Raw genomic sequence first — 25,294 nt, forward strand, 5'->3', positions numbered from 1 at the left:
GGCTCTGAAACTCCAAACCCTCGGATGGCTTCAAGTATGCTGCCGAACAAGCTGCCTTAATCTCGCCATTTTAAGATTTTACTGGCTCTTTAGATTGGTCCACAATTCAGATAAACAATACACAGCTCGTCCAGAATATCTAGCGTGTCTTCCAGAGGCGACCAAAGCTGCTCAATATCTTTCTCGACGGCATATGCATCCTTTGGTGTAATGCAACGCTTCTCCAGTGTGGTGGCGAGTTTTGGTCTTCTCGGATTTTCGTAAGCGCCTTTGTCGTTTTAGCTTGATAGATGCTTTCTCTTTTTCCAGTTTTGGCTCATCGTCCTGTTTGTCGGTCTGTTTAATTCCCAGAGCATTATCGGTGTCAGGATTTTGCGCCTCGTACATTTTGTGCGGCAAGATGATCCATCACAACGCAGCATACATTTAGCTTTTCAGATTGCTCCCATCGTGGTCACCAAAAAATGTAGCTACGATGAGACACGGTAAACAAATCACACGATTTGGGCTCCGCTTTAAAGCAAAAATTTTCCCTTAACAACAACGGTTACACTACTTCTCCACTCGAACTAAAAACCTGCTTTATTTTCAACCGCGTGCTCACTCTTTTTTTAAAACTGTCAAGAACTAAACCCGAAGATTATGTAACAAGACTGAAATCTGATGATTATTTAACATACTGAATTGCGTGACGCGTGTCACTAGTCTTAAAAAGTCTCTTGGCCAGATATTTTTTGATAAAAGAAAAAAATCAAGGATTTTAGAGGCGTTTAATGCAAGGAATTGACTTCTAGAGAAAAATTGCGAGAGCCCTGATTGAAAATCCTGTTTCATCTTCTATCTTCTGCTTCTTAGTCTTTTTTTTTTTATCTTAAATTTCATATTACTATTATCAACTAAGGTTTCGTTGTTATCTTGCAGTGGCCCAAAAACCTGAGATTATTAAAGGTCTAGAGAACCAAAGTGTCTCGGTCGGTTCCAACGCTACCTTTAGCTGCACTGCTAGGGGCTTCCCGAGGCCAACAATCCTTTGGAGAAAGGACAATGCTTCATATCCTTTACAGTCCAACTCCAAAGCAAGTGTTATTCAAGACAACCGAACGAATCGCAGCCAGCTTTTTATAACGGGAGTAGAGATGGAAGATTATGGCAAGTATCAGTGTATTGCAAATAACAGCTTTGGGAGAAGTCAATCAGGAGTAGCTGTATTAAGCAAAGGTGAGATGTTTTTGGAAAAAGAGGCAAAAGTAAAGATCTTAACGAAGGTTAATGCAAGGAATTGACTTTTGGACCAAAATCTCAAAGGTTTAGTATTAAAATGCCTCTATCTCCTCTACATTTCTTCCCTAGTCCTCAGCTTTGTCTTCAGTTTTTTTTCAGTCTTTCTCAAGTCATAATTCTGACTTATTACACTATACCGTTACCACTTTACCATTATTATCATTATTATATTGTTTTTTGTTATTATTATCAGTACTGTTCTTATTTCACCGCTTAAATCTAAGACTACGGACTCGAGAGGAACTTCTATTTTTTTCATAGTTAGTCCAGCACTTACTCCCGCAGCCTCCGAGAATGGAAAGCCAGAAAATTCAGCATCTCACACTACTACAATCGCTGTATCATGCACTCTGGTGGCTTCACTTATTTGTTTAGTCATTGGGTTTGTGTGGATTCGGCGTAGAAATCGTGATAAAAAGGTAAATAATACTTCACACGACATTCCCGTCCATAAAGAAAGGAAAAGAGTTTGATAACAGTAATGCTAATAATAAAAATAATAATAATAGTAATAATAAAAATAGTGATAATAACAATGATCAAAACTTTGCGAAGTTTTTCTAATCTCTGTATCTCGCCTCACAAAGTAACAAATATCGATGACACGCGAAAAACGTACCTTCCGTGGAAACTGGTTCATGGCTGGTCAATCCTAACATTCCTTCGTGTGCCAGCATAAGTGAGGTTGCTTACAATGATTGTCGTTAGTTCGGCTAAGGCTTAGAGTAAGGCTAAGTAAAACGCCCATTTCTGTCCCTACTTGTTCTTTTCTCCTCCAAATTATCCTTTCCTCCACTTTGGTCTTAAAAACAACTTATGCAGAAGGATTCAGGGACCCGTGCTCGACCATGCATTTTCACTGAGTTTATGGAGCTGTTCAGCCTGAAAAAGGGCTGTATTTCTTAATTACATACCTTCAATTTGTCAAATTTGAGGGTCATCGTAAGGAAAAATGCATTATCATAATTACCTTTTGTCTTCAATTATAATTCAATGACAGGACAGAAAACGTGCGACAGAGGTGTATTTAGACAAAGGCAAGCACTTACCAAACGGGATAGAGGACCTTGAAAATGACTGGTCGCCCAATACCCAGACCATCAAGAACCCCGAGGAAAGGCGCCCGTTAGTGGGGGATGGAGTAAGGGAAAGAGGGCTTCCAGACGGAAGCGAGCAGGATGATACGATGGAAGGTATAGAAGACAGCGATCAAGATAGGTTAGTTTCGGGTCAGAGGTTTGGTACTGACATTTTCACAACTGATAAATGTGTTGACCTGGTTGTCGACGATCAGCGACCGATATCGTCTCAAGAGACCGAAGAAGGATGCGAAAACTTGGAAAATCTTGAGGTATTCGATGAAATACTCGGAGAAGGCGAGTTTGGAATCGTCTACAAAGGTCGCTATGGTGGGAAAGACGGAAACATGACAGATGTAGCTGTTAAAAAGCTAAAAGGTATGTACACGACATCAAAATGTCAAATTATTAATTCCTAAGTGCAGTGGTTTACCACTGAATTGATTTTTGCGTCCTGGAAACTTTGCGCCATCTTACTTTTTCGTCATTTTTCCCTTTGCTGAAAACACCCATTAAGTCTGCTTCTCTCTCTTCTGAACGCTCTTTGCCGCCTCGCTTTGTTTTCCATATCATGTATTTTACAATAGCCAAGCAATTTAGGAGGTCTCCTTGCTTTTTTCTCTGTGCCACTGTAGACCTTAGTGCCATTGCCAAAGAAACCCTGCTTATTGAGATAAGGACCTTGAAGCTTGCTGGGAAACATCCTAATATTGTCACTTTGATTGGTACGCGGATAGAGGAAGGTAAGTCACTTTTCGACCAAGTAACGTATTAGACATAGGCAGGTTCACCAATAAGGTAACGTTTTATCCAAGTGTAAGATCAGTTTGAACGGTGTTTGTGTTGATATTAAGATTAAAGAAGAACTAGTAGACTTAGTGCTCTATCCATTCTAAACTTAGTGTTTTATTCACTCTATCTTAGTGCTCCATTAGTACCTCCCGCAAAACAGTCCTATGCTCTATCCCTTGAGGGTTAGCTCAATGGACAGAGCATTGGACTGCTGTGCGGGAGGTCGAGGGTTCGAGCCCCGGCCGGACCAACACTTAAGGTCTCAAAATAATTGAGAAGAATATGCTACCTATGCTACCTTTCTATCACGAAATGCTTAGATATTCTAGTCTTATCGGATAGGGACGAATAAATGGCAGTCTTGTCTCCCGTAGGGCTAGGGGTAGGAGACATTAATTTCCCACGCACGAGATTACTGTGTGATGGATGTCCTCCCCTGGGGTGGGATGGGTGGGTTATAAGGTGAGATCGTTACATGGACTGAAGCGGCTGCCAGAGGCGCCTGATACTGCTGACTTCCAATCTCAACCTTATTAGGAATGGGTGGGAATTGGCCCTGAAAAGCCCCCATGGGGAGTGGTCAACTAATGTATGTATGTACGTATGTATGTATGTATGTATGTATGTATGTATGTATGTATGTGTTATGCCAAAAATCTGTGCTTCTTGATCGGAAACCATTTGATGCTAGGCTAAGTTCTGGGGGATTCATATGGAGTTTGTTTCTTCGTTTTTTTGGCACCAACTTAACTTATTTTTACCGACGAAATCACCTTTTGATCAACTCCAGGGGCAAATATTTTTCAATTACTTTCTCTTGTTAACTTTTCTGCTGGTGTTTGATCTTCTTTCACTAGGAAACGTTATTGTGGTCACTGAGTTGATTCATGGTGGCAGTCTGGAAAATATTTTAAAGGCCAAGAGGGCTCCAGGGGAAAACAACAATTATCATAACGTCTGCTGTAAGCTTAATGACCGGCAGCTGGTTACAATTGCATTTCAGATTGCCGCGGGAATGCAGCACTTAGAAGAGAGAAAGGTAAAACCCGTTGACAGTGCGTAGAAATGTTAATGTAACTTTGTTTACCTTCCATAACCGATGACTGCTCTCAAGTGATTATAAACAGCTCTAAATATAACGCTGGCAGCTCGAGGTTATGAAGGGCAAGTTGGGGTTCTTTTGCACTTTGGTATAAGCCACTACTTAGTCATTCGTGAGTGTCTGCTAAGCTAAAGATTTATAAATTGTCTTCTCTCACAGTTCGTTCATCGCGATCTGGCAGCGAGGAATATTTTAGTTGATGCCAACTTGGTGGCTAAAGTTGGAGATTTTGGATTGGCCAGAGACATATCTGATGCTGGTATATACACCATAACCTCCAACGTAAGTACGCTTTGCAATCAGTTTCAACGACCAAGCAAAAAATCAACGAACTGAAATGCATTTTAATTGATGGTCTTCCATAGTATAAACGAACACATTGAATTAATTCCCTCCCAAAGAGCTGGGTATTACGTTTACTTAATTAATTATGGTTAATATTTGTGCTGATAATAATGACAACAATAATGATGATAACTATAATAACGGTCTGGATAACCACCCCCTTGGATTTTACTGATAATAAAAAATAATTAGAAAATGTTACATATCTTAACGTTGAAAAAGAAATCGCATAAACGTACTGAATGCATCATTCCGTTGCATGAGTCAGCCTCTTCCCATTCTGATATGGTCTTGACTCTACTACAAACAGGACCTTGCTCACATGAATCTGTCTTTTCAACAGGGCAAGGTTCCGTGGAGATGGTCGTCTTTAGAATCTCTGCGAGATCTGCATTTTACATCCATGAGTGATGTGTAAGTTCATTTTGTATTTTAATACTGTCAGATAGCTGTCTCTTGACTTACAGCCGGAGGTGTTGGTCAGCAGAAAGGATCTCCAAAAACGTCATCTGCCCGCCGGCTCCGCTATATTCCTCAAAGCATTACTATGGTTACATCTGGGCTTCATTTTACGTTATTCGCTCGTCTCCATGTCCATGCATGGTGTATGTTTACCTATTTAAATTTATTGACACACCATGAAAAATTAGCATGACCTAAGTAATTTCTTCTTTCAAATGGACAATCTTATGTTCATATGGGTTGATTGAAATTTATATCAGAGGCCAGGTCCGACAGGAAAGACTCAGCGAAGTCTTAAGCGATGCAAATATTCATTGAACCTTAAAGAATACTACGAGACTTGATCTTTAACCAAGTCAGTGCTACTCCTCTTAACCAGAAGGTCATCAGCTTCTTCCCCTAACTTATTTAAGTTATTAAAGCATTGATGCTTATTTGCAGGTGGTCATTTGGTATTGTCTTATGGGAAATTGCCACTTACGGTAAGTGTCGTGTGATATTATGTGCCACACCCTATGAACTGGAAGTCATGTACTCGCCTTCCAATCCATAAAGCAGCCCAAAGTTAGGAAGGCTCCCCTGTTAAGCTAACTACATAGACACGAGCATCTTCATTTAAAAAAATGCGTATTACCAGTCAGACGCAATGAAACTACATTATTTTTGTCCCCGAGCTGCGCTTCATTTTGTATTTGTATTTTTTCCTTAAAGTTTCTGCTGAAATACTCATTGTCTTAGATCCTTGTCTCTACACCGAATTATTTAAATCATGATGATCTTCTTTCAACCAAACAGGTGAGTTGCCATACCCTGACATCTCATCACCAATTGCCTTGGCGAGTCGACTGGCTACAGGATACCGGATGCCTCGTCCCGATCAGTGCTCGGAAGAACTGTAAGCTTTAAAGTATTGCATAATGCCGATAGAAAATGAATTGAATAATTGATAATTTTGTAGAGGACTTCAAACAATGAAAAGTTAATTTGCCATATTTTAAAAATAATTGAAAAGCGTTTTACTCTTCGAAACAAGTCTTGCAAGATCCTTTGACACACACTTCCTCTCGTTGAAAATCGAAACGATGCATGGAATGAGTCGTCATGATTTAAAATTTTTTTTGCATATCAAATGTCACACTCAGCAAATCAGTGATCTTTCCAATGATCATTGTCATGAGTTCAAAATCCCCCTTTGTACCTCTTTCCACGTTTGATACGGTCGATCCAGATGTTGACATTGTCAGCTTCAAGAAAACGTTAACTAATACTGCATTAATTTTTTAGATATGAGCTAATGAGTTCTTGTTGGAAAGAAAATCCTATGATGAGACCAGCCTTTTCACAGATCGCCCAACAGCTGAAGAATTTTTTGCGAGAAGTGAAGGTAATTAATGGTCGTATTTACAAGATTTCCATTTCTTCCCTTCAGTATCGCCTTTCTTAAAACCTTATCTGTCCTCTTCCTCCTTCAATTTTTTTTTGATCGATGATTCAATATACCCTTTCATGAACGCCTCTGTCACCCTGTCAGTTCTTCTAGTAAATTTCCATCTCATGCCATGAATACACTCATCCTTTCGTAAACATAGTCATCCATCCGCTTGCTTGTCTTTCCGTCCTTCTGTCGACATCTGTAGAACTCTCCCTTCTTGTGCTTGTTCCTAACTTCATTCATTACTTTTGTTTGATTCATGTAAGGCCATTGTTTCTCTCCTTATTAATTTTTTTGTGACGGAATTATTAATGGCTGACTCTTAATTCCAATGATTTATTTCAGAGGACATATATGAATATCACAGAGGAAAACGATGGAGAGGCTTGATGACGCCCTGATGCTAGAGCAAAACCCTCATTTTATTTGATTACTAATAGGAAGAAAATCGCGATATATCGAATACGTGCATGCATATAGCTTTAAGGCCTAACGTATAATAATGATAATAATAATAATAATAATAATAATAATGGTTTATGAACAGATTTATTAGATGGCTCTTCCCTGTTAAAATACATCAATTACAATTAAAATAGATCAAATTAAGTTATTCACAAATTACGCAATATGCAATTAAAAGTAGAAGTAGAATTAACAGAATAGTAATTACAGTAAAACTAACTAATCACTCTGTACTCTATTACATAAAAAAATTCCTTGAAGGTCTTACAAAGTTTCTGTAATCTTTACAGTTTCTAATAGATTCTGATAAATTGTTAAGTGCTGCTTTCGATTGGGACCACTAATTGTATTTGACCCAGGTGCCGACCACGCTCAAAAGAATTAGATTCAATTTGTTTCCTTTTAAGTGAAGGTTCCACACGTTTTCTTCACAATAGATAGTGCAAATCGCAGTAAAGGATAGACAGTCCCTCCTGTCTTACTTTCGACGCTGAATTGGTTAAGAAAAAAAATTGCTATCACGTAAATAGACTGGCTTAGAGTGGATTGGCTTTGCTAAGAAAAATCTAAGCACTCATCTAGCCTGGCTTTTTAGCAACTCCTCCTTAATAATTTTCTTCGCTCGCACGAAAACTACACTTCTATCCTGCTCAAGCCGCTTCCTGCGTGCTTTATAACAGAAGAGAGTACAGTCCATGCTTCTTTATTTGTTAAATAAAAGATAGAACTTTTGAAAGACCATGACTTGCAAATGAAACCTTGACTTCAAATCAGAGCTACAGAGAGTCAGAAGCGAGGAAACACAACCACTTACGAGAGAAGTGTGTGACACTCGACAGAAGAAAGAAATAATCTTCAGCATGTAACATGGTAACAAATATATTACTCTCAACAACTTTCCCAAGTAATGATTACTATATCAACACGTAAATGAAGCTAAGGGGAAAAAAAAAAAAGAAAAACCATTTGATCATATCACAGCCAGAATAACAATAAAACTCGACTTTATTTGCGGTTGGCAAGTGTTTAAGTTTATTTACAGGAAGAGGTTTGCCGGTTCACAAGAGCCGACACAAGAGACCGAACAATACACAACAGCTAACCGTTTTGTTTTCATCCAGAGTGCATCTGTTAAAGCCAGCAGAAAGAAAAATTTGGAACGGAAATCAGAATTATTTTAACGTCTGCATGGTTGTTTTCAGAAAAGGTCTCCTAAAAAGGAGTGACCTTGATTCGAAACATTTGAGGGATGGTAAACACATTGGCTGTTTCTCGAAGCTAATTTTTTTTTCTCGAAGCTCTGAGTTTTCCTCCTTACATTTTTTTCATGTGAAATGGAGGCGATTGTTCATATATAATATGAAGTAAGAGAGCTTCAGCTGGTGGAGTTTTTTTGGAAAATTTTTCATATTAGGCTGTGGATAAAAAACATATAAAGACTGAAAATGATACAAATCGAGAACTCAATTATTGTAGTGTACCCTAGCTTTTCATTTCCCGGGAATTAAAGTAGAGATTGCAAAGTGAAAAGCACGCCACCTATGATAAATTAAACGCCTTGGATAGCCGGAAGTCACAATACTTTCTTTTCGCCAATCTTGTTATTGGACCTTATAATCTTTAAATCTCGCACAAGTTCTTAAAACCAATATTACTGCAGAAGCAAGTTGCGACGGAGGTCAAAGATTCAAGAATTGAAAATAATTGAAAAAAGGATTGAGTGTAAATAATCAAGAAAGTCATTCCACCCTTTGTCTGATCTCTTATGCAGAGAATTTGTAACAGTGAGGTCTGATCCACAAAGCCAATGCGACCCTCCTCAAGTCCAATCTTGCCTGTTCCCCTGCCCCCCTCACCCGCCCCCCCACCCGCTTCCCTCACCACCCGCCCCCTAGCAAACCAAGATTTTGGTCCAAGAGGGATGGTGAAGACCTCATTGTCTCCCAACCCTCCTCTACTCAAAAAAAAAAAAAAAAAAAGGAACGAAAAAGGCAAAATGTGTGGGGTAAGTCTTAATAAAAATAAGTTCTGAAGACCTGACCTCTGCATCAAAGTCCTCAAATGAATAAGAAAAACTCGCAAAATTTTCTAGCTCAAGCATAACATTTCCCTCGAAGCGTTTATAATTGGTGTGTAGATGCTTAAAAAAAGACTTTCGCGCCTCCCTTCTGGTTCAGCAAAAGCTTATTCGAGAAAACAAAATCAAAGCCATTTCATGGAGAGATAACTTAGCAAAGAGTAAATAGTGGCTTGGAAAAGGTCGCCCCTAGTATTTTTATTCCAAAGAAGTCGGGGCAGCTGAGGCCAAGAGAAAACGAGAATACGACTACAACAAGAAAGTAACAAGATAAGATTGATTTATCATCAAGGTAAATTCAACAAGGAAATAAATTAAATGAAGTTTGACAAGAGAAGCCGTCTTTTACCTTCAATCTTTAATACAAATTGCAAAGTAATCGCATTGCACAAGTCAATTGAATCAACTTGGGAACAGCTTAAAAAAGATTACAAGATTTATTAGAATAAGCTGCCTTGATTATCTGCCTAGTTAAAAAATTAGTGTTGAAAAATACTCGAAACTCGAAAAAGGATAAGATATATGATAAAAAATTGGCACTGAAGTAATAACATAAAATAAATTAAGCAATTTGTTGCGATAAAAAATAAGGCACTAAACTTATCAGAAAAAAAAAAAATTAAATAATTTCTCCCGAAAGCAAAGCTCGTGATACTAATAATCCGTAAAACTACAAAACTTTATGAGATCAGCACAAAGAAAACGATTAGCAATTTTAACGTCTAGCCAGGACAATTCTGATGAAATGCTAATGAAATCCTAATTAATTATCTTAATGAAAAATTCAAGCACGTATAATTAAGGGTAATCTCCTTTCAAACGTGAAAGATTAATTCTTCACGACGAGAGTCTCATCATTCACATATTCAATGATTCCCTTTCAGGTGATTAGTCAACCAATTTACTATATCAATATTCTTCTAATGCATAACGTTTCAATTGTCCATGTAATATATTATAAAGAAAAATGTACTGCATTTTCTCGGACAAGCGCCTGGGAGCTTATTTAGCATTTCGGCTACAAAGGAGGAACGTTTATTAGAGAAAGGCGCTTATTCGAGAGGGGTTCTTATCAAGAAGCTAGAAACCTTTACTGAATCCACTCTTGTTGTCACTCAAAATAGTTTAAAGTCTAGGGAAACAGAATAGAAGCTGTTGTTCCCTAAATACCCGATGGTCGTCTCTCAGGCTGGTGTCCGACGGTTTCCTCTTCATCTGAGTCCTTAAGAAGCAGAAAAACAAAAAAAGAAAAAACTATGAAAAACATTTCAGGCATTTGAATAGTTAGGGCGATGGTTAGAGTTGAACCCCCCAGTTAATTCAATCCCTGGATGTACGCAAAGCTTAGACTGTCCTCTGTGCCGCACCACAAAAAGCCGGGACTTGAAAGTTTCATAACAGAACGTTTGAACATTTTAGTATCCTGTTACAAGGACTACTATACTTTATAGAATAATTGAGATACAACGAGTGCAAGGATTGGTCAAAAACCTGTCGTTTATCGCTACGGTAAACCGATAGAAAATTGAGACAGTTAAATTTTATTCTAATTCAAAAAGCTTCGAAAATTCGGTAAACCCAAAGAAAATCGAAACATTTTAAGTTTACTCGAGATGGTGTTGAATAAAACCCTTACGTGTTCTCCAAACATCCCAAGTGGGTTATCACACTGATAAAGAAATAGAACGGGTACGGTCTATTGGTAAAATTGGTACATTTTGGACTCTCCTATCACTGAAAGGGTAATCTAACAAAGTAACCGCGCACAGCAAGTTGTAACACAAAGGCCATCCAAAATGAAACTCTACGATATGTCTACTTACACTGCTCCATGACTGTTCATCACCACTTGCCTCACACCACATGACAGTACCAGCAGACGTGCAGTTTATCACATCCTTCATCTTCAACTTCTTGACACGAGCCCAAAGCTGACGATTTCTCTGAAACGTTGTTTTCGTATCAACATATTAATTACTGCCAAGCTCAAGTTTTGATTCAACTTACATTCAGTGAGATGTATGTGATTTGAAAGCTTTCCTCGTGTTCTCCCAACATCCCAAGTGGGTTATAATGTCATAAACAGATAGAATGTGTAGCATATTGCTTAATATTAATGCAGTTTGGGGTATCATATCAAAAGGTGGTCTAACAAAGTAAACGCGTACAGCAAATCATAACACAAAGGCCATCCGACATGAAATTCTATGATATGTAAACTTACAGTGCTCCATGACTGTTCATCATTTCTTGCCTGACAACATCTTGATGTCCCAACAGACGAAAAGTCTCTCAAATCCTTTGGACTCAAGTTATTGACACGAGCCCGTAGCTGACGGTTTCTCTGAAACGTTGTTTTCAATTAAACATGTAAATACTACCAATTCTAAGCTCATGTTTTGATTCAACTCAAATTCAGTGTCTGTTCCCTCCTCCAGCAAAACAGTATTAATCATCACGACAGCGTGATTTCTCAAAGGAGAGGCAAGATCTAAAAAACAACTCATTGTTATCTCCTTCGTTAACACATATACATTAAAATCTATTTCTAACCGCTGTTTCAGACTCTGAAAAGCAAACTTAACAGCTTAAACCTCAACAATGAAAGGTGCCATTTTGAAAAACAAAACAAAAAAACAAAAAAAGCCTAGTAACCTGGCCGTGCACAAAAAAGGCGTGGTGCACGAAGGTACTGCTCATTTGAGGTAAAAAGAAGTTCTTTTGTGAAGTGCCTTATAATCTTTGAACATATCACTCTTAACAACTAAGAGTGACTTGCATCTTATTTCTCCCTTCAGTATCACCCTTGAATCAAAGATGAAAAGGTCAAAAGAAATACAGATCACCAACAAAACAAGTTCCTCATTGTAAACAAATTCTCCTTGTCAGCGCCTTATTGAGAAATAATTATAAGAAGAACAGTTTGGAGAATATGCATACCGATGCTAGGGCACGAAGTTAACATAACACCAATATAACTTGTAAGAGATGCAAGTCTAAGAACACATGTTATACAACTATGACACCTCACCTTGCACAGATTTTTATTTCTTTCTTTAATTCTCCTTTCTCTATTGGTTTTTTCCACTGCGATTGAACGTTTCAAACTTTTTACTCTCTGCTTTTCTTTCGCCAACATACGTTTCATTTTCTTCACTGCATTGGTCTCTGCTTGTGAAAATGCTTGTGATGCTTCCTCTTGCATTCTCTTTCTGTACTCCTCTCGACGTTTATTCAGCTCAACCGTTACAAATTTTATTACCTTTATTAAAAAAAAAAATTAAATATCACATCAGTTTCCTCTCTAAAATTCCCTCCCTTACTTCCTCTCTTAAAAACGTTGTTTACTTGTTTGATGATTGCGTGCCGATTCAGTGCAGCATTCCAGCCCCAACAACATCAAAAAAGAATGAGACAGACTCCATGTCTGAGTCGGTGTGTGGTGTGTGTTCACCACAGTTGTTTTTGTTCAGCTTGAATTCTTTTTAACAAAAAAGATATTGCAGTAAATGGTTTGAACCCGGGGGTAACATGTGAAGGTGTAGTCTGATCGTCCGGGTGAGTGTAGTCCTGAGAAGGACTGTTGTCGGTGGCAGTGACTGACGTTTCGACAACCTGTGCGGAAGTCATCATCAGAGTCAAGGTTGTCGAAACGTCAGTCACTGCCACCGACAACAGTCCTTCTCAGGACTACACTCACCCGGACGACCAGACTACACCTTCACAAAAAAGATATTAGGGGCATGACATTGCACAGTTTCATATTTTTGAATGAAATAAGGATTATGTGTGCTAAAGTGACGAGCAACTGCAGATTCTAACAAATTAAGTACAGATAACATTTATTTCACTTAACAGGTTGTTATAAATAAACCTAAGTAGCTCATGAGACGGACTTTGGATGAACATTTCAACCCCCTGATCCCCCCCCCCCCAAAAAAAAAAAAAAAAAAAAAAAAACAGATAAACAAACAAAAAATAAATTAACACACAAGCGCAGGTACATGTTTAACTTAACAAATCACATTTTCTTAACACATTTTACCTCACCACCATCTAGAGTTTTCTGATCTTGTTCTTCAATGCGCTGCAGACAGGTACAGGGTTTGATAATAAAATTTAAACATTTTCAATAAAAAACACATACAGGACTATGAACCTGTTTAACATACACATGTGTACAACAGAGATGTTTAGTCCGATGAAGTACAAAATATGTAAATATATAAATATCAATCTTGATATTTAAGAGTTGAGAAGAGCATTAATTACCAAAGTTACAGTTGTACAAGCACCACATACAGAAAACCCCTGAGCTAGGGGCTGGTCATTTCAAGTTTAGCCAAAACTGCATTCTAAGCCATCTTCAATTTTTCCAATGATCCTTTTATCTTAACTTTTATTTTTTTGGACAGGGGCAATAAATGGGGCTAAAGCTAATGGTGGAAGGATATTTCTTTAATTAAATCAACCCCCTCAAAGAGAATCCCTGAGGCTCACTGCTTGTGTAAAACGGCTGTTTTGGGTCAGACAATGTCTAAATAAGAAGTCCTTAAAAGTTTAGAACTGTTTCCCAATGAATCACATAATATCAAGTGTTAAAAACAGTAAAGGGTGCAAGTTCTTAGGAATCTGCAGTGCTGATTCAGAGAGGGACAAGTTAATTTGGATTTATCAAGTGAGTTGATAATGTAAACTGGCCACCACAAAGGGTTTCCAAAGCACTAGCCCTAGTCAGACAAAAGGGCTACCACCAGGTTAATGCTTGAAATTTCAGCATCTTATTTCTCAGTAATTCAAACAGCTATGCAAGAAAGTTAAGGAGAAGGAGAGGGAAGAGGAAATGGAAGAAAATGAGAGAAGCCAAGGGGAAAAGAGAAGAGAATAAGGAAGAAGGAAACAAATGGGAGGGTGAAGATGAAGGGGAAAAAATAGCTCATTCCAAGCACTCAGTCAGAGGAGATGAACAAAATGGTCATGCAAAATATAGCATTTGCTGATTAATTAAGCTGGAACACAACACTGTAAAAGGTTACACAGTCATTTCTCTGACAACTACAACCACCACATCTACTAACTTGTCATTTTTAGTGCTTCCACCCTTTTTGCTTGGTTTCCACTTATTGAGAAAAATATTGAAGGGAAAAGAAGTGGGGAGAGGGAAGAAGGCATTATGGAGAACAAAATGATGGAAGGAAAGGAGGTGGAGCTGTGAGAGATGTAAAATGTGAGGAATGGAAAGAACAACAATAAAGAGATTATAAGGAAGAGGAGAAGAGACAAAAGAAGTTGAAATGATCTTCTCATATCTTGTATTTCACCTTAATGAAATGCTGTAGCTTAATAATCTTCATGACAATACCTGGATATTGGCCTTAAGTGGCTATATCCTGTTGGCATTACATCACAGTAAATAATGAATGGTTGCTGTCTACATGCTATCTATTGGGTAGCACTGCTCCCTTGGGACTTAGAAATGAATAACTCACCTCAATGCACTCAAAAAATTCAAGCAATAAATGAATCAAACCTCTAGTAATTTCCGAATCGACTCATTCTTCTCTAATTCTCTGGTAGCACTTTCTTCCAAAAGTTGCTTAAACTGTTAAAAAAAAAAGTCCCAAATTAAGCTAATGATAGAACATTCGGTACTTCTAACGAAACACAAAGTAATACATGAACACCTTTAATGACTGGTCCTAGGGGAGGGACACACATTTAATGAAAATGTATCCTGTTCCAAAACCCACTAAGATTGGAGTTATATTTATCACATCAAGGCTTAGAACTCTAATTTGGCCACACGGGCCACACCAAGGACCCAGCATGAAAACCTTAGCACCATCCTTCTTCATAAAGGTAATATGATCTATAAACAGCCAATCATATTCAGAGAAAGCTAAACCATGGCTGAGGTTTATCATCAGCAGGGTTCAACTGATGTGAATTTAAATTAATAAAATCCAGATTTAATGACAAATACCTGGTCACATGATGTCTGTGCATCTCGAAGGCTGTCAAGGACTTCGCTAAATTGCTGTTTGGAAATAAATGTAAGTATTAGTAATTTTGTTCTGAACATTGCAGATGTAAAATGAAAGTTGACATCTTGAAAAAGTGTGACTTAATGATTGAACAAAACATCATTGCAATATGTACTCTTTGTTCTTTTCCACTTTTTTCACTATGTAGCTATTTTTCAAGTTACATTTAACTGTCTCTACATTGAATTTGGCGAAAAAAAAACCAAGGCAGCACTTATTTTAAATATTACAGATACAATTAGGCATCAAAACAGGACTCTGTAGAAAGATCAAATGTATTTTTCTACTACAGATGGTAAAAACCATATCACCACCCTTAACTCAATGTATGCTGCAAGCATACATAAAGGTGAGACAACTGATAGACTCAAAAATACTACCTGCTGAACCTGTTCATATTGACGAGAAAGCCTGTCAAATGCTTCTGTCTTTTTTCTTAATTCCTGAAACCAGAAATGAATGCTGAATTCAGATTTATATGCCCCAAGGCCCAACTTCATTAAAATTTACCCTTTGGAAACCTATTATATTCATTTCTTTTACTTAGATTTGTACTTTAATTACTCAGGTTGAAAAGCATTTCCCATCCTGTACTTGTTTCCCATAGGAGTAAAATTGCATTAGATGCAAAATATTTTCAGGACATTAACATCTACATACCTCAGTAAGAAATGACGCATTTTGAAGTAAGGTACTGTTTTCCTGAGGAAAAAACAGTTACAGAGAATATTATTTTAACATGGTACATTAGATTGTTATCAAGCAGTTTACACAAGAAATTCATTCCACAGTGATTATAGGTATCATTGATAGTCCTTAACCCAAGAAAAGAAGATTAATAAACTACCAGACATGATGTGTCAGTACAGTGAAATTTGTTTTTATTTTTTATGAGACAAACATCCAAAAGCTTGCAGCTTAAAGGCTTGACCTCATATCAATTTAAACTATAACATATATTTAACATATTGTAAATAACTCTGAAAGTGAGAAATACATCTGTAAATAATTACCTTGTGTACTTCGTTTTTCCTTTTTTCAATCTCATTTCCTTCTTTTACTTTCTGAGCCAGTTTTCTTTTCACTTCTTTATACTTGATTTTCCTGAGATTTAACTGTTGTTTCAACTTTATGACTTTCTTGCTTTCCTCCACATTCCTCTCCTCAAATTCTTCCTTCTGCTTCTCTAGAAACTGGGTCAACAAGATTGATAAGACAACAACACTTAAGTCATCCCCAATAAACACTACCTTTTTAACCAAATAATGTAAAAGGGATATTAATATTTATACTACAAATAGCTGCATTTATTATTCCACTACTATGTCATTTTACCAAATTCAATGCATGGGGAAAAAAATGTGCCATGGTATTAACATTACTGTAGAACAAGGAAAAAATATCCCAAAAATGGCCCAGCTGAATGATCCAACTTTTGATTTTTTTGTTTTTGTTTTTCAGGCTTGACTTTTACAAATTAAACAAACTTTTAAGTGCATTGGAATTTTTTGACACTCTGACACTCTTAATGAACTGCAATCATTACAATATATTTAAAATTATGTTTACTTATTGGTATTAATTTCAGAGACACAATTTTGACAAATCAAATTTCTGTATCAACACTTGTACTATGCTGACACACCAACTTTTCATCAAACGAATGTTTCAAGATAAATACCTCAATCTTCCTTTCCAGAGCTCGCAACTTCGTTGCTTTCTTATTTAATTCCTGTGGAGAGGTAATATGACAATTAACATATATTCACAAAATGAGTCAGATCGAGAGACAGTAAGAAATTAACAATTATTATCTCACAAGAACATGTAATTCAAAACAATCAAAACAGACACCTTATTAAGCTCCTTGTTCTTCTTCTCTAAATTCTCACAATAAACCTATTTGTAAAAATAAAACAAACACTAACCTGATAAATTCATGTTTACATCAGGTTTACAAAGAATTTACATTTTGATATCTGTATCATATTTTAGTATAATTTCACAACGGAGCAAATAGTTTCCAGCAATCTGATTGGTCAAGCTGTTCCTTATATGATGCTGTATAAACCGCTCCATGCGGTTTATAAAAAATGTTAAAATAAAATGTTAATAAATGTTACTAAAATGTTATTAAATCTTTTAGAAATTTCTCTGTTGTTCAGCTCTGAAATTATACTAAAACAATTATTCGCCTCAGGTTCGGTGAATATCGTCAAATAATCCCCTCGACTTCATCTCGGGGATTATTCGATGATATTCACCTTGCCTTCGGCGAATAATAGTTAAATATTATTGCCTAAAACTTCCCTGAACAATGGACAATGTTAGAAAAGAGACTGTTTCATAAATTTAGTTTTAGCAGCTAGATCATTTAATAACAAACCTCTTTTGCCTTTGTAATTTCCTCACTTTCTGGGTTTACTGCTGTTTGCTGTCCCTAAAGGAAGAGGATACATATATGACAATAGTAACAACTACAAAAAAATACTACTCCATATTGGATTTATAACCAAAAAAGAAGCTATTCAGCTTCAATTCAGGATCAAATATTCCAATTTTGACGCCTCTTGAATAAATGCATGTACATACAGGGTTGATGACTGTCAAAGGGTTTTCTCATGATATAGAGAAAAACTAGAGAACATACATGTAAATAGAGACTGGCAAACTGTTTAGAATTTTATCAAAACACACCCAAAATTTACACTCACCCCAAATCCTACAGGAAAGCTATGATCCTGATATTCAGTGTTTTCGGCAGGTTTTCCATTTTCTTGCTGCATTGCAATTACCCTGTTACCTTGACACACGACACGAACAGCAGGGTGGTTTGGGGGATCCATGGAATGAGATATTGGAATCTTCATTGAGCTTGCTCCTTTGGGGGAAACTGGTCTTGGATCCTCTCTGAACATTCCCTCAGGTGGCAGGCCTCCAGAACTGATGGGCCTACTTGATGCATGCTCACTTTCACTTGTTTCTGCTTCTAATTCTCCCACAGTCAGTTGATGAGAAAAATTTTCAGTCAACCCTGCCAACTGGTCACTGGCATACCCTGCATCAATACAGTCACTTGCAATTACAGACCAATAATTAGGGTCAGTTTTGGTGGAAGTTTCATGGCCCTGTTCATCTGTGGAATTCTCCCCAACTTGTTTTCCTGAAGAAGCTAAGAAACAATAAGGATATACTGATAAACAACTCATAATATTATCAAACTAGTAAGTCTTTTTAACAACTTTCATTTCAGTGTCTATAAGTATTAGAAGTTCAGCAGACATTTTATAACCATTCTGATTTATTCACATAAATTACCTTAATTATACTTTTTAAGACACATTCTAGAATATTGTCAAAAATTAATCATATTCATCTTCCCTTTCTCTTTCTAAAAACCTCTTTGAACTCATTGAGATCAGAGCTGCACTTTGGTTATTTTGAAACTTAAAATGCGGGGGGCTTATCTGATATTAGTAAGGTAATAAGTCAATTAAAACCTTTTTGAATGAACTGGATGATTTCAAAGCACTACTTTCAGGAAACTTTCTCCCTACAAATCTGAGAATTCTGAGTTCTATCATCAATTCAGATAACGTGATGTAGTTTTAATTTGTAATTTGAGAATTTTCTCCCGTTGCTTAACATTTATCTCCCCTAAGTGAATCTCTTTAAATCAAACTTAGATGAGGTCTAGTCGTCATGGACAGTGAAAATCTGACCTACTACAGTGAAAACTTACCCTTACGAAAAAAGTGCCTATTTTATATCTATTTTATATTTATTTTTCAAACTATTTTCTACCCATTTTTTGTGTATTTTTTCTCTATTTTAAAGACTATTTGAAAGCTGTTTTTTAACTATTTGAAAGCTATTATTTTGAAACAAAAAATTGAAAAAAAATAGTCTGGTTGGCAAGTCATAACTGCTGTAAAAATAGCTTTAAAATAGAAAAATGCGCATGCAATTCACTGATAAAATAGTATTAAAATAGCATTAATGAAATATTAGTTATAAGATAAAATAGACATAAAACAGGGATAAAATAGACAAAAACAAGGATAAAATAGACATAAAACAGGGATAAAATAGACAAAATAAGGATAAAACAGGCATAAAAACAGGGATAAAATAGGGAAAAAATCTAGAAAAATAGGATACAAATACATTTAAAATAGGTCCTAATGTATATGTCATGCAGGGTAAAAGGGTTTAAAATAGCGGTTCGAGTGTATGGATCCAGAATAAGGTGGCTATAAAATAGGTTGAAAGTAGGTGAAGATCAAAAAAGCATATCCCAATCCTCAGCCTAGGATTATCACTTTAGTGTGTTAAGTTGTAGTAACTTTCCCATTGCAAATGATTTAATGATCAATACTTCATATGTTTATGCAACAACCTCTCTCTAGACTAGATTGCATGCATTACAGGAAATTAAAAAACATTGTCACTCAGAAAAGACCAAGTTTTAAACAATGCCATTAATTTACTCCAGTCTTCAATCTGTATCCAAAGGAAGTGACAACAAGTACTTTCAGTTTACATAGAAATGATAGGATACAAATTTTTCATAAAAATAGAAAACAGACTTAAAGTAGAATTAAATTTTAAAAAGCAAAGTTTGTCCTTGCATTTAGATAGCTACAGTGGCTTCCTCTTTGTGGTTTCTCCATGTTTCACTGTTTTTCTGTACTCTGAAATAAAAAAAAAACAACAGAAATGATCAATAACTGATATTTCATCCACCAGTAGGTAATTTACTTGTTAGAGAGATTAATTTGCTAAATAATTCCCTTATGATTATGGTTTCCTTGATGCAAAATGATGTAATTCACTAAATTGAACAGGTTTTGATAACTTTTCTGTACTGCTTCAGTAAAACTTATGGCTTAAATTCATACTTCTAGGGCAAAAATTAGTCAAGTTGATATAGTTCTATTATAAAGGCTTATAAAGCCAGCCAGTTACAAACATTACACCTTAACCTCTTAAGCAGAGATCCTTTCTCATCCAAAGAGAGTCTGCTTTCGGGAAGCTATACCATACAAAATTGTGCTATCTTACCACAATCCCAGTCATGCAAAGGCAGCTGCATAAAATTAATCTTACCTACAAAAAATCCTGGAATGGATCATTGAATTGACTTCAGTTCTCACGGTTGTCTTAGCTCTGAATTCTTTGAGCTTTTTACTTACAAGTCCAAGTTTTGCAACCATAGCAAAAGTCACATATACACATAAGAACAATTTCTATCGCAAGCACTCAGTATTGACTTAATAAAGACTCTTATTGCATCAGACACAAAAAGATGCACTTCTAATGTGGACTAAAATTGAGATTTTATGGGACAACCCTGACTGAGTAAATGTATGAGCGAATGCATCTTGGGACATAATCACCAACTTGGCAAAGTAGAGAGATGGAGAGAGTTTGGGATCAACATCACTAAGCATGCTCCCTCATCTTTGATTGTTACTTCAATTAATAGAAAAACAAACAATTCTTGTATGCCAGGTTTAAAAATCCAATTACAGTGATCTCGAATTTTAGAACAATTAAGAAAGAGCATGATGCAGGTATGGCGCGTTTTCAAATTAACGATCGAAGGTATAATTCTGTTGCCCCTCTTTCTATTTGAGAGGTGTTTAGGTTTCTCTTCTAGTGCATTAGTACAAGGGAGTCTGCAAACTCAAATTAAGTAAATGTTTACTTAGTTTATGGAAACAGATCACTCTATAAGCTTATATTTATAGCCAATGAAATGCAACAAACTTTGGGGCTTATTCTGACCACGAATCAAAAGCACCTTCACGTTTGAAATAAACTTGGAACTTTGTAGAAATAAAAAACAGTTTCACTTACCTCTTTCACCATCTTGAATCAGTTGGTGTTGTTTGCCTTCTATTGTTGTTCTTTGTGTTGCTCATTGTGTCTAAGAGAGGCAAGAACTAAATAGAAAAGCCAAAATACCAACGGAACTCCACGCTTCTCCGATCGAGAGACAAGGTTCATTTCGCCCGCCAAAACTAAATTCCGTGTCCCGTATGTCACCATATAAAGAAAATTACAAGATCCCGTATATACGCCGACAGTACTAGATGTCAGCGGAGCGTGACAAAAAAAATGGCGGAAAAGAGTGAGGATCGTTCTTCGTCAAAAAAGCTAGAGAAGAAGAAACTTGCGTGGACCTTACAACCAGTATCTTTCTCAAACGGGACTAAAGATACCTCGAACAACCTTGCGACGTTGACCTCAGAACTTTCCGACGTCTACTGCTTTGCCTCGGACGGCCTCAGCACAGAGTCAATAATTTACTAATATGACACTTCGCAACCGAACGACTTCACACATATGGAAACTGGTGAACCATCACTCAGTTTGTTAAGCCAGACCGCTGTTCCTTTTAAAAAAGGATTACAGTAAGACTTATTTCAGTCAATACAAAGATTATGATCATGAGCAGGGCGACAAATGCGACCCTTGGATAGACCTCTTAAGCCTTCAGAACATATTTTAATTTAGTGGTTTCAGTGTTAAAGAATCTGTGTAGAGAATTTTATGACCACGAAACTTGAAAACCTCCACCCAATGTTTTCAAATTTGAACCCATCTTTACTTTGTCAACACAGAAACTGTGACTTTAGAGTGCTGTATGTTAGTCAAGCTTGAATTCATGAATGAAATAGGTATAAAATAGGACAGGTTATTACACTTCACACCTAGTTGCTGTTTCAAATATTGTGGGTCTGGGATACTTTGAAGAAAATAAAATTAAAATAGACTATTTAATACCTATTTTGCACTGGATTAGAATCCACCTCAAAAAATAGAAATGAAACAGTCTATTCTATATCTATTTTGCAATTAGTCAACAATTTCTTTGATCAAATAGGATTGTGATAGCCTATTTTTTTCATATTTTTCAAAGGAAATGGCTTTAGCATGTCCTATCAGCAGAAAACAGAAATAAAACAGACTATTTGATCACTATTTTACTGATGTAGAAAATAAAATATGATTAAAATAGTCTGTTTAGCTGGTTATTTTTCCACTCATTTTGAGAAAATAGAAATAAAATACACCACCTTGTTCAACCTTGCCTTAAAATATGGTTAAAATAGTGGCTCTATTTTCCCTTTCAGGTAAAATAGGAATAAAATATAAGTCTGAGTAAATAAAATAGCACAAAAATAGAGGTGATAGCATTAAAATAGACATTAAATAGAAATAAAATAGGTTTGTTTTTGTAAGGGTTACCTTCCATCTCAATGACCACTGTAACAACCTTGAAAAAAACATTATATGCGTATTAAAATCTTCATCCTCTATGAATACCCCTACAATAGACTGAATAGTGAGTGCACCAACAGGCATTGCTGTCGATCTATCATAGTAAATCGTGTAGGTTGAAAGGAGGTCCAGATTGAAATGTAATCAAACTGCGTATTTCGATTTGACTTTTCTTCGTATTAGAATCACGATAAAAACAAACCTGTTTAAAATAATTTTCACCAAGATTCGCTGCAAACTGAAACATAGTTCGACGACTGAAACTGCAGACAAACTATTCTCTAGACAGGGGTACAATGATGGGTTGACGGGGGAACTTGGATGGGTCCAACTTGTGAAGTATCGACGCGAAACCCTCGTGAAATTTAACATTCAGAAAGCGAGATTTTCCCATTTTCGTCACTCATTCACTTCTATATAAACAGTGTCCCCTGCTGGCAGTATTAGCAGTAGCATCTAACGTAAATACCTTAAAAATTCAATTATAATTCTTTCAGAGTGAAAGTCGTGGAAAACAGAAGTCTAAGACAAAGCGAAAGTGCATGAGTTCCAACTTCGCATCACTTTAACGTAAAGATCACTGAAACTCATAGATAAGAGGAGCTTTACACATACCTGAATCAAGAATAAAGGAGTTTTCCTTGTTCAAAGAGAATTGCGCAAGAAGTTTGAAAACTTTCACCTGATAAAGAAGTGATAGCGACAAAGTACGTTCAACCAAAGCAAACGCAGTCCCTTGTTCTGTTTCGTTCTGTTTTGGTTCTAATTAATCGGCTGTCAGGTGACTCGTTCCCGCGCCGCCGCTGACACAATGTGATATGTAATGTGATACAATGGGCAATCATATCCTGTGATTTATAGAGCGACACCCGGCTTGGGACTGGTTAAGAGACTCCGTTGCAATTATAAGTGCTCATTCAAGGAGTCAGGATAAGTAGAAAATTTGACTAGTATGAGCAACTTCCAACTGATCTCAGGAAAACATGCAATCCGCAATCATTGCGAACCGGATTATTGGCCTCTCACATTACTTTTCTTGAAGTTCTATCGTTCCTTCGTGTGATCGCATCGTTCTTCTAACCTAAACGAGGAAGAGCAACTTGCTACATAAATATCAAAGCGACTTTCGGCCAAAGGATGCGTTATTGTTCCCGCTTTATTTGCAGTCTTGCCTTACTTTTTTCGTCATTTTTCGACTTGCGACTTTAATGACAACATTTTGCCCACATCACAACTGCTTTATTCTCTTTAATAGCTAAAGATCATTGATTATCGTTCGTCGGCATATAATTATATATTTTTGACGCTTCGCTGATCTGCCGGAGGTGAGATCGACTGAGAGGTTAAGAGCGAATGTTACCAACGGTCAAACATAGTGGCAACAGCCAAAAAAATCGATTCGGCTCATATTCCCAAGTTAGGTAGGCCTTATGGTGAAACAAAGCACTGCATGCATACTTCGTTTTGGCTGAATATCGATTTATTTTCGAGAAAATCGATAATAACTGAATTTCGACCAAATGCCGCTTTTGAAGCTCAAAATTTCAGACAAATCTCGGGGCGTCGCGCCACGCCACGAATTGAATACGCTTGGACCGATAAACACTACCAAATCTTGAAAAACAACATCAATACATATGTTCACAGCAATTTGATCAATTCTTGATAGTTTTTTTTACACAACGTAATTGAGTTTAACCGACCTTCTTCTAGCAAGATTAAAAATAGGTCAAAAATAGCCCGTTATTTAACTATGTGCTATACAAAATAATCGACTGAAAATCTGGCTTTTGGAAGGCGAAGTGTGGGTCTTTTCGACCTCCAAAGGATATTTTAGGGGAAATGATTCAGTGCGATTTAATCAAATTTTAAAGTTGGATAAAATGGGCTGATTTGACGGTGCCGTCAGTTGTTCGAAAATGTTCACATTAACACGCGGGCTCAATTGTTTCGCATTTTACATCCAATCTACAGCTTGTTTAACATAGAATCCAATGGAAACCCAATAATTTTTAAAAAGTGAAATTAATTAATTAATTAATTTTTTAAAAGTGGTTTTCATTCTAAAAATAGAGAGCTTTAGATTCGAGTGCGAGCACGAGGACGAGTACGAGTTTTAACCGCGCGAGACCTGGCACTAGTATCTCGTACTCGTAGTCGCGCTCACGAAATTTGTAACTTTAGATTGTAAACAAATGTATCGATCCGAGTGCGAGGGTTTAACTGTAACAATCTCGCCATGTTTAGCCAAAAAAACTATCCCATTAGCATCCGTTTACCTCCTTTGCGATTTATGAAATCACAACGATGAGAAGGCAACATCCTTACAAGCAGTATGAAAGGATTGACGATGTTTTTGACGCCATTTCTCCTGAAGAGTTTGCAGCCGAGCTCAGGTTTGGCATCACAGGATTGCCTCTCCTTCTTCGGGCATTAGCAATTCCAGAAATGTTTACTTGTGCCAATGGCACAGTATGTTCAAGAACGAAAGGACTGTTGATTTTATTGAAACTTATATCTTACCCTTGTCGTCCCTCGCATATGATTCCTCGCTTTGGTCGGTCAGTGCCCAAGCTGAGCTTAATCTTGAACGAGGTGATCAGCTTTATTTACAAACCATAGATACTTGCTCAGAGATCTCGATCAACCCTGGCTGAGTAGCCAACATCTGGAAGACTTTGCTCTTGCTGTCCATGGAAAGGGAACAGCTCTTGAGAATTGCAAGGGGTTTGTAGACCTGACAGTTCGCCCAATTTGTCGCTCAGGTGAGAACCAGCGTGTACCCAGTGGGCCCAAAAGGGTACATGCCCTAAAGTTTCAATCATTTGTTGCGCCAAATGGTGAATAGCCAATTTGTATGGACCAGTTGGTAAGCTAATACGATTATTTGCATCGTTCTGCTGTAATGCCTCCCCTTATTTAAGC

The 25,294-nt window shown here is 36.9% G+C and overlaps 2 protein-coding genes across 5 annotated transcripts in view; one reads left to right on the plus strand and one right to left on the minus strand.

Annotated features, from left to right (window-relative positions):
• Positions 1-992: 992 nt before the first annotated feature.
• LOC148740889 (fibroblast growth factor receptor 4-like) lies at positions 993-7,975 on the plus strand. Its single transcript, XM_088731641.1, has 11 exons — positions 993-1,218; positions 1,543-1,700; positions 2,282-2,738; positions 2,996-3,103; positions 4,010-4,191; positions 4,414-4,536; positions 4,943-5,013; positions 5,503-5,543; positions 5,857-5,956; positions 6,346-6,445; positions 6,839-7,975. Exons 1-11 carry the CDS (start codon positions 1,137-1,139, stop codon positions 6,881-6,883), a joined length of 1,467 nt encoding a protein of 488 aa, XP_088587767.1. The 5' UTR covers positions 993-1,136; the 3' UTR covers positions 6,884-7,975.
• A 1,399-nt stretch (positions 7,976-9,374) lies between these two features.
• The window catches only part of LOC148740890 (uncharacterized), a 244,651-nt gene continuing 228,731 nt past the window's right edge, over positions 9,375-25,294 (minus strand). Inside the window, exons 1-16 of one of the 4 annotated variants that reach the window (XM_088754498.1) lie at positions 22,985-23,145; positions 22,337-22,364; positions 17,794-18,251; positions 17,475-17,519; positions 16,934-16,978; positions 16,761-16,811; positions 16,093-16,272; positions 15,740-15,781; positions 15,460-15,522; positions 15,019-15,072; positions 14,566-14,637; positions 13,081-13,122; positions 12,067-12,297; positions 11,260-11,379; positions 10,859-10,978; positions 9,375-10,257 (exon numbers count right to left, since the gene is read on the minus strand). In XM_088754498.1, coding sequence (XP_088610624.1) covers positions 10,198-10,257; positions 10,859-10,978; positions 11,260-11,379; positions 12,067-12,297; positions 13,081-13,122; positions 14,566-14,637; positions 15,019-15,072; positions 15,460-15,522; positions 15,740-15,781; positions 16,093-16,272; positions 16,761-16,811; positions 16,934-16,978; positions 17,475-17,519; positions 17,794-18,251; positions 22,337-22,343 — 1,590 coding nt within the window. In that variant the 5' untranslated portion in view covers positions 22,344-22,364; positions 22,985-23,145 and the 3' untranslated portion in view covers positions 9,375-10,197. Of the gene's footprint in view, positions 10,258-10,858; positions 10,979-11,259; positions 11,380-12,066; positions 12,298-13,080; positions 13,123-14,565; positions 14,638-15,018; positions 15,073-15,459; positions 15,523-15,739; positions 15,782-16,092; positions 16,273-16,760; positions 16,812-16,933; positions 16,979-17,465; positions 17,520-17,793; positions 18,252-19,710; positions 19,774-20,188; positions 20,826-22,336; positions 22,365-22,984; positions 23,146-25,294 lie in introns of those variants that run through there. The other 3 variants (XM_088754490.1, XM_088754503.1, XM_088754496.1) reach the window with 3 other exon arrangements.

Source organism: Stylophora pistillata, chromosome 1, assembly GCF_964205215.1.
Source record: "Stylophora pistillata chromosome 1, jaStyPist1.2, whole genome shotgun sequence".
In the NCBI taxonomy this organism is placed as follows: Eukaryota; Metazoa; Cnidaria; class Anthozoa; order Scleractinia; family Pocilloporidae; genus Stylophora; species Stylophora pistillata.